The sequence below is a fragment of the Cricetulus griseus genome, chromosome 6, assembly GCF_003668045.3.
Source record: "Cricetulus griseus strain 17A/GY chromosome 6, alternate assembly CriGri-PICRH-1.0, whole genome shotgun sequence".
In the NCBI taxonomy this organism is placed as follows: Eukaryota; Metazoa; Chordata; class Mammalia; order Rodentia; family Cricetidae; genus Cricetulus; species Cricetulus griseus.
In genome coordinates, this window is record NC_048599.1 from 132,981,390 (window position 1) to 132,997,664 (window position 16,275).

General features: G+C 36.5%; 1 protein-coding gene across 1 annotated transcript in view; it reads left to right on the forward strand.

Moving 5' to 3' along the window:
• The window catches only part of LOC100773941 (low-density lipoprotein receptor-related protein 1B), a 1,050,824-nt gene that overhangs the window by 748,620 nt on the left and 285,929 nt on the right, over positions 1-16,275 (forward strand). The window contains exons 44-45 of the mRNA XM_035447074.1: positions 6,504-6,632; positions 8,460-8,579. Of these exons, the coding sequence (XP_035302965.1) occupies positions 6,504-6,632; positions 8,460-8,579 (249 nt within the window). The remainder of the gene's footprint in view (positions 1-6,503; positions 6,633-8,459; positions 8,580-16,275) is intronic.

Below are 16,275 nucleotides of genomic sequence, written 5' to 3' on the forward strand. Positions count from 1 at the left end.
ACTAAATCATCTATCAAATTGTAGCTGTGTCTTTGAGATTCTCACAATTATGAAATTAATTACAGCTGAAATGAACTAAAATTCATGCAGGAGATCAGTGGCCATGGAATAACCCCCTCAGAGTCTATGACATTATGTAAAGGAAAGAGAATGGCTCATGCAACTTATTTGTAATCATTTCCAAACTGTTAATTAAGAATGTAACTTTCCAGCCTTTCACATTGTTTATTCTTCCCAAAGGCATTGCAGTCTTTAATTAGTACCATTATAACACACCCTTATTAACATCTAAATTTTCAAAATAAATAACGGTTCAAGTGTTTCAATATTACCATGAAAAATTACTAAGCTACATAAAAAGGTTAATTTCTCTTTAACACTGAAACTCTTCCTATGTGAGAAAGGTGGAAAGTGAAATATCTCTTTGGAAATCGGTGAATTCATTTTCAATATGTGCCAATTTTGTCAAATCTCTCCTCCCCGTTTGTATTCTTTTCTCTCATCTTTCTTGTTAGGAAATTAACAGAAGTGGGTATATTTACATCATGGATGATAAGTATTTTTCATCTTTATCTTCACATATCTTAGTTGTTTATCTACCAGGAGGATCTTTTATTTGCTATGTGCCTTTTGATTTGTGAACTGGTACCAAAACTAAGGGCACATCTCTTTTTAAAAAATTTAAATTAGAAACAAGCTGCTTTTACATGTCAACTTCAGTTCCCTCTCCCTCCTGTCCTCCCCTGCCCCCCACTGACCCCCTATTGCATCCCGTTTCTGCTCCCCAGGGAGGATGAGGCTTTCCATTGGGGATCTTTAAAGTCTGCCATACCATTTGGAGGAGGGCCTAGATACTCTGCAGTGTGTCTAGCCTGAGAGAGTATCGCTCTATGTGGAGATGGCTCCCAAAGTCCATTTGTGTACTAGGGGTAAATACTGATCCACTACCAGTGACCCCATAGATTGTCCAGACCTCTAAACTGACCTCCTCATTCAGGTAGTGTGGAACAGTCCTATGCTGGTTTCCCAACTATCAGTCTGGGGTCCACGAGCAACCCCTTGTTCATGTCAGCTGTTTCTTTGGATTTCTTCAGCCTGATCTTGAATCCTCCCAAGGGCACATCTCAGGAAAAATATAATTTTAGCTTTCTGTAAGACTGTGATATAACAGAGGAGAGATGATACAGCTATTCAGTGAATTTCAATGCAAATAAAGAATTTTAATATGGGGGGTCTCTTTCCTAAAACTGTTTGTTGCCTAGCACTTGTCTGAACAGATCATCACTATCTGCATTATCTTTCAGTTTGCTTTTGTGGGTTAAGTCCTAATAATGAGGATCTGATGCCAAGTGCATACTTGGAACTTCAGTCATACATCAGAATCATTCATGTTTCTCTCACAGGTCACACTACAAGGCAGGGTTCAGGGAATGGCTTTGATAGAAACAGCAAAGGGAGTGTACAGTGTGTAGCACAGGCCTGTTGCTGCACCAAAGTTTTTATTTAACTGTCTCTAATAAACTACCTGCTACCCTTTGCTGCTGAGAGGTGGAGAGGCCACATAAAAATATTTTAAACATGCAGAGTTGCACTGCTGTGGGACTGGAGTGTGGCACTTTGCTTCTTATGGGGGCAAATTGCTATGAACACATTTTCTATCAGTTATATGTCTATTTTGAAATTCCATGGTCCATCAGCAAAACTGTAAAGTAGCTGTGGCTTTCTACTTGTCAGTCCATTGATGATTAAACCAGAATATTTCCTACACATTTATGGTCATACCTTGATTGATTCATTAGCATTCTTCATGAAAGTTAGTGGTCTCTTTTTGTTAATACATACTTGGTTGTAAATATAGAAAACCATTTGTTGACTCAATTGTTGAAAAATATTTAGGCATTTACACCCTATATAACACTGTTAGCTTCATCAAGATCCATTACAAATACAGGAAGGGCAATCAGACTTCAATAAAACACTTGCCATGTAAGAGAATGAGAGGAAAGGCAAACTTGTCTGTAGAAACAGGATGCCATCAGTCCTCTGCATCAAATACAAATGTGAGCAAGAATTGTGCTTGAACATAATTTAGTTTTGCAATATGTATATATTCTATTTTCATTCGAATGCAGTGATTAAACACTGACTGAAAGCATCTTTGGGGAAATGGTTTATTTTTTATCTCATAAATTACATTTCAGAATTGAGGGAAGTCAGAATGCTGAAGCAAATGGAGGGACACTGTTTTTGGCTTGCTCATCTGGCTTTATTATGCAACCTAGAACCACTTCCCCATGGTTGGCACTGTCCTCAGTGAGCTGGGTCCTCTTATATCAATCATGAAACAAGAAAACTTATGAAAAGGGACAGAGGCTAGTCTGACCTTGGCAGTTCTTCAAATAAGGTCCTCTCTTCTGGGGTTACTCTAGCTGTGTCATGTAAAACATACATACAAGTAACACATATGGACAGCGAATTGTGTTCATAGATTTAGAATTATATACATAAAACAAATCTAATGAACAGAGCCCATTAATTTGAAAGAATGAAAGAAGGGGAAAGTGGGAGGGTTTAGAAAGTGGAAAAGGGAAGGGAAACTGATAAAATTTTATGCTAATATCAAAAATAAAAGCAATAAATAATTAACTAAAGAAAATAATGAAAGTACATGAGTTGTATATAGAGCAAACAACACAGTCAAGACTGCTAATATATAAGTATAAATTTTGTTCATTTCATGATGTAAGATAATTTTTTCCATCAATATTAGTGTTATTATTAATACATTTCCCTTTAAGTTTATCAGTAGTTTTTAGATTTAAATACTCTGTTGCATCCTATGAAATGATATTTTATGTTGGCTTGTAAGTTCATTCAAAAATGAGAAAAAAGTCTGCACTGAATGAATTTAAGTGAATGAATTAAGTTAGAAGTTTTAGACACATGTTAATATATATATATATATATATATATATATATATAATAAATTGGAGAATTTTTTCTATTTTTATTATAATTTTTTAGAGGCACTCATATTTACATATACATCCCCCTCATTCCCTTGCCATCCCATCCTCCCATACCCCCCCCAACCTCCCTCAACTCCTCCCCAGGGATAGTGATGCCCTCCATGGGGGACCTTCAAAGTCCTTCATATCATTTAGGGGAAGGGCCTAGGCCCTCCTTGCTGTATCTGGACTGCAATAATATCCCTGCATAGGGAATGGGTTCCCAAACTCCATTTTAAGGAATAATAATAAAAAAACAGTGGGAATTTCAAGTAGTATTAGTAGACAATTTAGGGAACATTTCTGAAATTTCAAAATCTAGGGTAATAATCTGTGAAACTGGACTGTATCTCCTATAGATACCTACATAATTATATTCAGAACTATCAATATGATTTGATTTCCACATATAATTTCTTAACAAAATGTATGACAAGCACACACTGGGACATTTCACACCCTAAATATATATTCCAAAAGTTTGTTGATGAATCTATTTAATAAGTATAGATATGTTATTAAGTTATTTTTCCAAGTACAAACCCTTCAAAGAGGAAACCTGTGGCAAATTTGAGACAAAGGTGAACAGCAGAAAAGGTATTTTGTGCCCTGAAACTTTTGGTCTCTACTTGCAATTTATGGCAAATCACACAAGAGAGAGAGAGAGAGAGAGAGAGAGAGAGAGAGAGAGAGAGAGAGAAAGAGAGAGAGAGAGAGGGAGAGAGGTGGGGTGCCTGGGAGGGAGGAAGCATAAGAGGGAGGAAAAGAGGGAGGGAGAGAGAGCTCTTGTTCATTTTCCATGAACAGCCTAGTGTTTTGAAATTTGATTTGATGGCATGGCAGTAGTGGTAGATACTGTAAATATCAGTTCCCAAGCTGTCTAAAGTCCTACTTATTTATCCTATTATAACAATTTCTCCATCCAGGTGTTTCTAGGCAGGAGGCATCTGTGCATGTGTTTTTAGAGTTCTAGTTCTAGGTAGGAACTGGCTATTGGGTCTCAACAGGAAAAAGTTGAGAAGAAGACACAATTAGAAGGACCTCCTGAAACTGAGAAAATTCTGCAAGGCAAAGGAAACAGTCAGAAGGACAAAAAGACCACCCACAGAACGGGAAAAGATCTTCACTAATCCCACATCTGACCGAGGACTGATTTCCAAAATATACAAGGAGCTCAAGAAGCTAGCCACCACAACACCAAACAATGAAATTAAAAAGTAGGGTGCAGAACTAAATAGAGAATTCTCAACAGAGGAATCTGAAATGGCTGAAAGACACTTAAGAAAGTGCTCAAAATCCTTGACCATCAGAGAAATGCAACTCAAAACAACTCTGAGATACCACCTCACACCTGTCAGAATGGCTAAAATAAAAAAAATACCAATGACAATCTATGCTGGAGAGGATGTGGAGAAAAAGGAACACTCCTCCATTGCTGGTGGGAGTTCGAACTTGTAAGACCACTCTGGAAATCATTATGTCGGTTGCTCAGAAAAATGGGAATCAGTCTAGCTCAAGATCCAGCCATTCCTCTCTTGGGTATATACCCAAATAGTGCATGTTTATACAAGGACATATGTTCAACCATGTTCATAACAGCATTGTTTGTAATAGCCAGAACCTGGAAGCAACCTAGATGCCCCTCAACTGAAGAATGGATATAGAAAATGTGGTACATTTATACAATGGAGTACTACTCAGCAGAAAAAAGAAATGGAATCTTGAAATTCGAAGGCAAATGGATGGAACTAGAAGAAACCATCTTGAGTGAAGTAACCCAGTAACAAAAAGACAAACATGGCATGTACTCACTCATATATGAATATTAGACATAGAGCAAAGGATTACCAGCCTATAATCCTCTTCACCAAAGAAACTATGAAACATGAAGGACTCTAAGAGTTAAATGGTCCCCAGGAATGGGTAGTGGCATGAACTCCTGAGCTAATTGGAAAAATGAGGGTAGGGGAGAGGGAGCTGCTACAATAAGAGCAGGAGAAGAGGGGTAGAGGAGAGGAAATGGAGAAGCAGAAATATTGAGTTGGAGGAAGAATAGAGGAGAGAGAGCAGTATGAGAGATACCATATCAGAGGGAGCCACTATAGGTCCGAGAAGAGATCTGGAACTAGGGAGATCTCCAGAGACCTACAAGGATAACATGATCTGACAATCCAGGCAATGGTGGAGAGGATAACCTAAAAACCCTTCCCCTAAACTGAGATTGATGACTTCTCTTTATGCCATCTTAGAGCCCTCACCCAGTGGCTGATGGAAGCAGAGACAGACATCCACAGATATAAACTGAGCTGAAATCTGGAATTTAGTTGAAGAGAGGGAGGAATGAAGAGCGAAGGGGTCTGTACCAGGTTGGAGAAACCCACAGGAACAGTTGGCCTGAACAAGGGAGAGCACATCGACCCCAGATGCTGTCTGGGAGGCCAGTACAAGACTGATCCAGACACCTGAACATGGATGTCAATAAGGAGGCCTCTGCACTCCAGGGAGCCACTGGTGGTAGAATAGTATTTTTTCCCTGGTGCAAGAAGGGACTTTGAGAGCCCATTCCATGTGAAGGGTTACACTCTGGCCCTGGACACATGGAGAAGGGCCCAGGACCAGCACAGGAAGATTTGGTGGACTTTGCAGAGCCCCTCTTGAGGGCCCTACCCTGCATGGGGAGTGGTGGGTGGATGGGGTGGAGGGTAGGTTGGGGGTGGGGGAGGAGGGATAGGGGTGAGGGGAGGGAGAGGGAGAGGGAGAATGGTCTTACATGTGAAACAAGCTTGTTCCCTAACTAGAACTAATAAATAAATTAAAAAAAAGAAGTACCGCAAGGGGGGCCATGTCTTTGTTAAGGCAATTTCATTTCATCATTAAGAAATGGCCCTCTCTTCATGGAAATGTTTTCTTGTTTGGGAGAATATATAATAGTAAGAACACACCAATGCATTGTTAGAATACACAAAGCTTACTTAATTGTCTATTTTATTTGAATTTTGAGAAAAGATTTCTTTATGCAACTTAGATTGGCCTTGAACTCACTATGATCCACAATGACAATGAACTTGTGATTATCTTGGCTCAGGCTTTAATATTCTGGGTTTAGAAGCTTGAGCAACCATACCTGAGTAATTGGCATTTTCTTAGAAGGAATTATTTTACAACAGACTACTTCCCTATATGTCAGTTATCAAATTCCAACTACTATTTTCCTCTGCACACATATGATCAGCAAATAATAACAGAATATACAAATGGCATAAAATAAAACATAGTAATACAAGAAAAAATACTTTACAAATAACTCCCCAAAGACTGACAAAGGTAAATTAAAAATGACAGAAAATGTTTCTGCTCATTATCAGTGAGGAAATGTGATGAGCTGTTGTTCTTTATTTCATTTTATATTTTAGATTATAGTTTAACTTAAAGAATGTAATTATAATAATATAAAATAATTGTCATTATTCAAATCCTTATTTTTCATTGTTTCAGCTAAAAACTCTTCTTGTAATATCTATTCTGAATTTGAGTGTGGAAATGGGGAATGTGTTGACTATCTGCTCACCTGTGATGGCATCCCTCATTGTAAGGATAAATCAGATGAGAAGCTGCTCTATTGTGGTAAGTGTTCAATGAACACTTTGTCATTCTAGAAATATATTTAGGGTTTGGTTTTGTAGTTTTAAGTATGTTTGTCTGTCTCTATTTCATGTAAATAATTGCCTTAATGAATCTCATTGACATGTATCTCTGTAGCTAATTGACTAGACTTTGCTTGTCCTAAAATGAGACACATTATTAGCTGCCCAGTTATGAGGATTGTCAGGGAAGAATATCATTATGGTTTTATCACATGAAATTAAAAGTGAATTGGAGGCTTTTTGTGAACTGTCTTATGATTTTTATTTACCAATAATTTTAGGCTCATAGTCCTAAAACCATAATTCAGAGGTATCAATGAGTGATGTATATTACAGTCATACTTACCCTTTATTGAAGTTGCACCCTCAGCCCAAAGCATGCAGAAGAGATGTCAAAGTATTGTTCATTACATTTTGTTTCCTGGATCACCATGTGGCTAGTGTCCCTTGATGTGGAAACTGGTTGTGGTAATGATCATCCACAAGAAACATGGCTTTGTATCATGTGTGCCTCCTTGCTGGTGACAATCGAATGTCATCCTCTGATGGAAATTGGTTTTTCTGTGCTAGTGAACAGTGCTGCAGTAAACATTCTAGTGCAGATGCTCTTGTGCAGTGGCTATTTGCATCATATAATATACACATGCGATAGTATCATTAACTAATATGCTAGATGTATTTCTCATTTTTGAAAATTTTTCATAATAATTTCCATAATGATTATACTAGAAATACATAAGTATTCCCTTTTCTGTACATATTGGCTGGAAATTGCTACCTTTATATTTTTTCCCTTGATATTAATTATATGATATTCTTAATAGTCAAGATTATATGATATGTCATAGTGGTAAGCCTTGTGTTCCGCTGATAGTAATTAAAGAATTTTTCATACACTTTCTGGATGTTTAGATATTTTCTCTTGGAAAAATGTTAATTTAGATCTTTTGGTTATATAAAATTGTATTGTTTGGGGTTTTTGTTATCAACTTGAGTTCTTTTATATTCTACATATTAACCATTGTCATGTGTGTTTCATATTTTTTCAGTCTCTTTTTACTACATTTCTGTTATGTTCTTTGTTGTTTCCTTCCTTCATAAAATTTTGGATTTATTTTATACTTGCTTTTGTAGTGCTGTGAGGTGTGTTGTTAGAACTTATTTTATGATATTTTATTTTACATGTTTTTTAAACTTTGATGTTGTCACTAACAGCTATATGGTTTGTTCTGGCACTCATCTGAGGCATCCCATGGCTCTGGGCATATTGCACTTTAAAAGTTCCCATGTGATATTTTCTTTGAATAAGTAGTAGTTAAAGAAAATGTCATCCAGCCCAGTGGATCTTTTAAATATATATTAGAAATTTATTGAAATTTCTGGGATTCCTTGATATTCTGTTTTAGAAATTCAAGCTTTTTTATCTTTTTATTATAAAATTTTTGCCAATATGAATGAATTAATGGATGGATCATAGAATGTTTTATTACTTCTGAGATACAGACTTTCTCTGCTGAATTGATTATATGTTGTATCTCAATTCCTGTTGAGCACGAATTGCAAAAAACAATTGGTAGATATAATCCTAGACCACTGTTAGGAAGCACCTGGTCTAAAGTACTCAAGTGAGTGAATGAACTGTTGTTCAATGGTGGCTGATGGCGTCTGTTCCTCACACCTTTCACATAGCACAGCACAGCTTTACGGATCCAGAGTCCATTAGTAAGGAAATTTTATTCATGGTTTCCACACTCTGGAAATATTTCTATATGACCTCTAGCAACAAGTTTCAATCTTTCTTCATTAGAAAACAGAAGTTGCCGAGAAGGTTTTAAACCTTGTTACAATCGTCGCTGTGTTCCTCATGGAAAATTGTGTGATGGTGCAAATGACTGCGGAGATAACTCTGATGAACTGGATTGTAAAGGTAAATGTTTTACATCAAACTTTGAATAGTGAACATTATATTGATGTTTATGTGTTTATAGCTTTCGTGTACAAATAAAGCCTGTCTGAAGGTCAGAGAATGGAGCTTGCCACTAGTTAAACCATAGAGGTCTGTAGGTCTGCACAGACAGACAGGAAGTGAGGTAGCTGGGCAGAAACAGGAAGTAAGCAGGGAGAAACAGTAACTTGCTCTCTTTTCTGCTGAGATGCTAAGGAGGAAAGGTGTGGTCGTGGTTTATTCCTTCTCCCTGATGGAACAGCATTTTTCTCTATATCTGACTCCAAGATTTTATTACCCAGACAAATTAAGAATTCCATTTACAGGTTTATTAAATTTTCACAAAATTTGTACCTGAGAAAATTGTGCTATGAAAACATGTAATGGCATCTTTTATAAATAACGTTGGAATAGAACTGTAGATCATTATGTTAAGAAAAATAAGCCGCGTTGGGTACTGGTGGTGCATGCCTTCAATCCCAGCACTTGGGAGGCAGAGACAGGAGGATTAAGTGAGTCTGAGGCCAGCCTGGTTTACAGAGCTAGATCCAGTACAGACAGTACTACTACACATTGTAGTATTGAAAAAAAGTATTGAAAAAAAGGAGAGAGAGAGAGAGAGAGAGAGAGAGAGAGAGAGAGAGAGAGAGAGAGAGAGAGAGAGAGAGAGAGGCCAGACTTGGGGATATGAGAATCTCATGATCTACATCATATGTTAAATAAAATAATACTTATCCTGTAGAACTTGAAAGTGGGTGGTGATTGCTAAAGGACATCACCAGAAGAGGATCATTATGGAGAAAGGCTGATCAGTAGGTATAATCATCCAGTTTGATGCAAACAAGAATACATTTTACAAATCAGTCAAAATGAATTTATTTTAAAAACTTATAACTAACTTTCTTATGTCTCCTATTTAACTCACATTTATTTAAACTGTTGTCCATTTTAAAATCCTATTCAATCTACTTCTTTTTAGGGTGTTTATATCAGACTATGTAATCCTAAATGTATTGTTTTAAGGATGACTATCTTTGTTCTATTTTCCCCATCATTCAACTTCCCAATGGGTGGGTAAAATACTTAGTACTAGTCTTTTAAAATAAGCAAATATATTGATATATATTTAAACAAGCCCTATACTTCACTTGCTTTATTTATACTCAATGACTTTTAGAATATTTGTGTAATTTTGTACTCATCATAATCAAGAAATTCCAGAACATTTATCTGAGAAATTATTAATCCTCATTCTCACTTCCCACCACAGTTTTGCCTTTTGTAGGCATTTCACACAAATTATGTTATTCAGTGTTCATATTCTTTCATATCCCACTTTTTTATTTAAGCTACATCTTCAAGATTCATCTATGTTGTAAGATATGACAACATACCATGAAACTTATACTCTTTATTTTATTATTTTTTATTATTGAGACTATAATATGATTACATCATTTCCCATTTCCCTTTCCTATTTTCAAACCCACCATATACAATCCCTCCAGGAGCTCTTTTAAATTCATGACCTCCTTTTTGCAGTAGTTACATATGTGTGTGTATGTGTATGTACATGTATGTGTATACATATATATTCCTAAGAAATGACTTCTCTGCATAATGTTATATGTATCTATGTTTCCCTGGGGAAAACTATTTAACCTGCTCCTAGCATTCCTTTTCTACCTGTAGCTTTTGGGCAGAGTTAAGTCCACATAGGATATTGATGCCTCCTTACTGTACATTTCTTTAGTCACATAATGAATACATGAACAAATTTCCAATTGGAATAGCTCCCTAGACAGTCCACTTTATGCCTGGATTGAACATAGTTTCTATAGCTTTCCCTACCTACACTTTTCTAGTTTGTTTCTGTGATGTTAATTGGTTGATGTATTTCTCATAATGCCTACTAGAGCAGATACTCAAATTTGACTTCCTGATTCAACTATTATTGCCTGATTTTCTTTTTCTGTTGACACAGGGTTTCTGTATGTAACATCTCTGAGTGTCCTTGAACTGGCCTTATACATCAGGCTGGCCTGGATCTCATAGAAATCTGCCTGCCTCTTCCTCCTTAGTTCAGGGATTAAAGGTTTGATCCTCTACCTTCAGGCTATTGCATGAATTTTTTAATGTATTTCATCAATTTGTACCTCAGTTTTTCAAAAACTAAAATACAAAATCAAATTGAAAAAGGTTATTAATATTATGTTAAATGGTAAATAATACTCAGAAGATAAGTATTTATATAAAAATGACATGCTAGTGTTGACAGTTTTAAAATCACTGACCATTGATGACCATAATGCAGTAACAATATTAGTAGGTCAAATGACAGTATTTCAAGTTTTCTAAAAACTGGACTTAACAAGTATTTCTAAGACAATGTTCTTTTTAACAGTTTCTCCATTTATTGCACATATTTTTTTAAATAAAATATACAAGCCTAGACTAAGACACAAAATTATGACATATATATTTCTTCCTCTCAAGAAATTCAATCTTTTGGGACACTGAAATTTTTAAACTCCACTGGTTGCTTCCATGTTTCCATGATATTATTCTGGACATTAGTTTATGTAGGAATAGTATAAGGTCACAAGGTGAGTTCACTCTGAATCTTGGAAACTTGTAAGTAAAGCTATTCCAAAGACCTAGAGAGCCATAGCTCTAGCAGTAGATTTCAGATAGAAGTATTGATTTTCAAACTTAATAAGGAGAAAAATTCAGAGGGTATTTTAATTTTAAAATATGCCTCAAATTTTAAATTTTAAATAATGCCTCAAATTTATGTGCTTAATTAAAAAACAATTAAGCATAATAGTCTAGGTATATTTATTGTAGATACACAAGAAAGACACCTTAACAATATTTTACTTTATTAAAATTTTATTTTACATTCCAACCAAAGTTCTCCCTCCCACCCCTCCTCCTTCCTACTAGCCCACTCCCTATCCACTCCTCCCAACAGGCAAGGGCTCCGATGGGGAGTCAAAAAAGTCTGGCGCATTAAGTTGGGACAGGAACAAGCCCCTCTTCCCTAACTTGAGGATCAGCATGGAATTCCCTCGTAGCAACTGGGCTCTAACATGTTAACTAATGCACCAGGGATAGATCCTGGTACTACTACCAATGACAGCTCAGAAAACCCAATCTTCTCAACTGTCTCCCACATACAGAGAGCCTAGTCCTGTGCCATGCAGGCTGCACAACTGTCAGTCAGTCTTGACTACATGACTTTCCACAAACTTGGTCAGCTGTCTCTGTAAATTTCTCCATCATACAAATAAATAAATAAATAAATAAATAAATAAATAGTATTTTACTTAGGAAAGGTTAATCTCTCTGCATTTTAAGCATTACATAGAAAGCAAGATGGTAAGATTGAACTACAAGTGACAATTATCTTGGTGAATCAGAGATTATTTCTTGATTACATTGAGGAAATCATGGAGACATGAGATCATAAAATAAGACAGAAAATTATCAGTAAGAGGCTATCGATAATGAATATAGATAACTTCTATAAAATATTGAAGGAAAAGGAAAAGTATAAAATAGAGTTGGCATGAAATGGCTCCAGAAGAATGAAAGAACCAAGGAAATATGTGTAAATATCTCAGAAGCTTCAGGGAAGCCTTGTGTAGCTGCACAACTTACAGGAAAACATTTGACTTCATTGTCACCCAAAGTTTAAAAGGCAAGAGATCTAATGCATTTTTCAAAGTAAGTTATTTCATATTGCCTATAAAAGCTTAAAAACAATAAGAATTATAAGCTATTGAAATTAGACAGAGGGAAATTAATGCACATTTGAAAAAAGGAAGGAATGAACTGAGACCAAGAAATGGATACTATCTATCAGATAGCTTCAAACTATCTTGAACACATTGGATAGAAGGTATTGAAGTAGGTTAATGGTAAAAATAATATAACAGAGTTTGAAGTAATCAAACAAAATATATGGAAAACCTGTATCATTTTTTTTCTCAAAAGAAGGCATTGGAACTTAGTGCTACTGTCTTAGTTAGGGTTTTATTGCTTTGAAAAGGCACCATGTCCACTGCAACACTTATAAAGGAACATCTATTTTATAGAGGTTCAGTCCATTGTCATTATGGTGCAAAGTCTGGTGACATGCAGGCAGACCTGCAGGAGAGAATGCTGAGAGTTCTATATCTGGATTCACAGGCAGTAGGAAGAGCATACCAAACTATGTGTTATTTGATAATCTGAGACTTCAAAAGCACCCCCAGTGACACACTATGTCCAACAAGGCATACATATTCCAACAAGGCCACACCTCCTAACAGTACCAAACCCCATGGTGACTATTTTTATTCAAATCTCCACATTCCACTCACTAACTCTCATAGCCTTACATCCAAATCATAAATTAAAATGCATTTAGTCCAACTTCAAAATTCCCCATAGTCTATAACAATATCAAATTTGTTTAAAAGTCCAAATTCTTGAGACAGGTGGCGGTGGTGCATGCCTTCAATACCAGCACTCAGGAGGCAGAGGCAGGTGGATCTCTGTGAGTTCAATGCCAGCCTGGTCTGCAAGAGCTACTTCCAAGACAGCCTCCAAAGCCACAAAGAAACCCTTCTCAAGAAAACCAAAAAATAAAATAAAATAAAATAAAAAGATCAAACTGTCATGAGAAGCTCATGGAAATCTTTTAACTGTAACCACTATAAAGTCAAATTATAAAGCAGATCAAATACTTCCAACATATAAAAACACAGGTTATACATTATTGATCCAAAGAGGAACATAATGGTGAAATACTGGACCAAAGCAAGACAGAAAACTACCTCGACAAAGTCCATAATGTGTCTCCAGTCTCCATTTCTGTTGTCAAAGTGTTCTTCAGATCTCCGTTTCCTTTACCCTTGGTTAACTGCAGCTGCAGACTTCTTTCTCTTGGCCTGGTTACATTTCCTTTATATTTCCTCTTCGGCAGGTATCACATGGCTCTGGCATCTCCAATATGTTGTGTTCTCCAAAGCAATTCAGTCTTCACATTTACAAGTTCATACAATGACCTGACTAAACTTCTATGTATGAATAAGCTAGACATGTGCCTATGCAGCTTTCTTTGGCCATGAAGTTGGATGAGATAAACTTTTCTCCTTTCCTTGACTCTAAAGCTAAAACCACAACACCAAGTTCTGATGCATGCTAGGGTTGGAACATGATTTCTTCTTTCAAATATATCACCACCTTGTTTTCAATTGTATCCTTCATTGGCTAATGTTGAGTATCTTAGAACCCACTCTGTAGATCTGGATGTCCTGAAACTTTGAGGTCTGCCTTCTGCCTCTAGAGTGCTGGCATTAAAGCCATATATCACCATACCTGACTCTAAGCTTTTTTAAAAAATTCTTTTAGTTAAATTGGAAGTTTAGTTGAGTAGGTTCTTGCCCTGACATCACCACTCCCTTTATTCCACTTAACAAGAGGATTTTCTTTCATGTGTTTATACTTGCTGGAAGCCCTTTCCTCCTCAAACTGTTCATTTTGTATTTTTCCTTTCTTAGCTATTCCCTTTTCATTATAAATCTGCATACAAGTGAACACAAATAACCATGTGATAGAGCCAATACTAAGCTGTTTTGAAATTCTTCTGCCAGTGTGACTAATGCAAAACTCTTCAAGTTAGACTCAGACAGATTTTCTGAAAAAGGGTAAAAAGCAGTGACATTTTTAAACAAAATATCACAAGGCCACATACTTACATTTTCCCCTCTAAAACCTCTTGAGTCAGGTCCCCAGAGTTAAAATCACCCTCAGCACCAATGTTTTCCATGTTCATTTGAAGGATCACCAATTAATCACTATTTAAAGCATTCCACTGACTTCCTAATATAAAGTCTCAAAGTCCACATTTTCCCTAGCAAAAACACTTCAGGTCTCTCACAACAATACCCAATTCCGCATACAAACTTCTGTCTTCCTAAGGGTCTTATTGATGTGAAGAAACACCATAACCACTGTTGTACCCAAGTTGCAAGGTATCGAAGTCCAACAGGGAGACAGACCCACTGACAGTCAAAAACAAGGTTTATTGCTCATCCAATCATGACAGAGACTCCATCTAGCAAGTTGACACATCACCCTCCAGAGGGAGTGGAGTTCTCTGTTTACCTCTAGGTTTTTAAAGTGAAAATAAGAGGATTTCATCGGTGGGAGGGACATGGGTCAGATCTTGATTGGTTGGCATTTGGGGAAGAATTAGGGGAATTTCTCAGTCATATCAACTGGTTTATTAGTATTTTTGATTTGTTGGCTACAGATGGGAACATTTGGTGGTTTCCATGGATTGGTCTTTTACTTGCAGGTAGTCTGTTCTCATTGGTTGATACTGGGTGGAAGCAACTTGTAGTTTCTATGTCTGTCTCTTGAATACAGTTTGTTGTCAAACACAGTTCACAGGTACTAAGAGGAAGCTTGTCTTGGAGCTTTGCATGCAACACAAGAACTAGAGGCTGGGTTTATTTTGAAGGCTTTTACATAAAGTTTATATTTACATAGTTTCTCTCTAGTATGAATAATAAGAGTTGAATGGGAACTTAAGGCTTTGCCACATTTACACAATTTCTTCCCAGTGTAAATTATTAGAAGTGAAGTCTTTGAGTTTAGTTTACAACTTTCAACCACGGCAACTCTTATAAATGAAAACATTTAATTGGGGTGGCTTACAGTTCATAGGTTCAGTCCATTATTGTTAAGGTGGGAAGCATAGCAGCATGCATGTAGACACAGTGATGGAGAGGTAACTGATAGTTCTACATCTGTATCTACAGACGGCAGAATGAGACTGCCACACTGGTTGTGAATTGAGCATCTAAGATCTCAAAGGCAACCAGAGTGAAACATGTCCTCCAATAAGACCATACCTCCTAATAGTGGCAATCTCTTTTGGCCTAGGGGAGCAATTTTATTCAGATCATGAAATCACCTATTTATTTTATTGAGAAAAGTAGTTTGATATTAAAATGATAATGAATTACTATGTAATACAAAAAATAAAAGACCCAGTGAAAGATATTGAGGTTCAAGCTTCAAGCTGAATATCAGAAAATCAAAGCAGCTGGCCACTAGCTCCCACCTCTAGCTCAGACTGAAATGGTTTATCCATGCAGGAACTCTTCACTAAGCCTCAAACTGCTGCCTCTCCTCAGTGTGGCTGGAGAATGAATGTTCTACTGAGACCTTGCTTCTGTCTTATATACTTCCCTAATGTTGGGTTTAATTTGTGAGCTATAATTCTTTTAGACCAATTCACTCTTGTGTAGATCAGGGTGGCCTTGGACTCACAGAAATCTATTTACCTCTTAATCCTGAGTCTAAAGATTAAAGGTGTATACCATTACCTCCTACCTTCTGAATGCTGGGATTAAAGGTGAGTGCCTGGTTTTCTATGGCTTCCTGAATCCTCAGGAAAGCTTTAATAAATCCCAAGCAAGTTGTCACTACATTAGTATGCTTAGAATTAGAAAATACCATGTTTAGTAAATGAGAGGTATTTAGAAGATGATTGTGTGTTTAAAGAAGTAAGACTTATGAAATATAGATAAAATATACTGTATCTAATTATACCAATAGCAACTGCCAAAGAACAGTACAAATTAAGGGGTATTGTTCTTCTTTTAAAAACTTAACCATC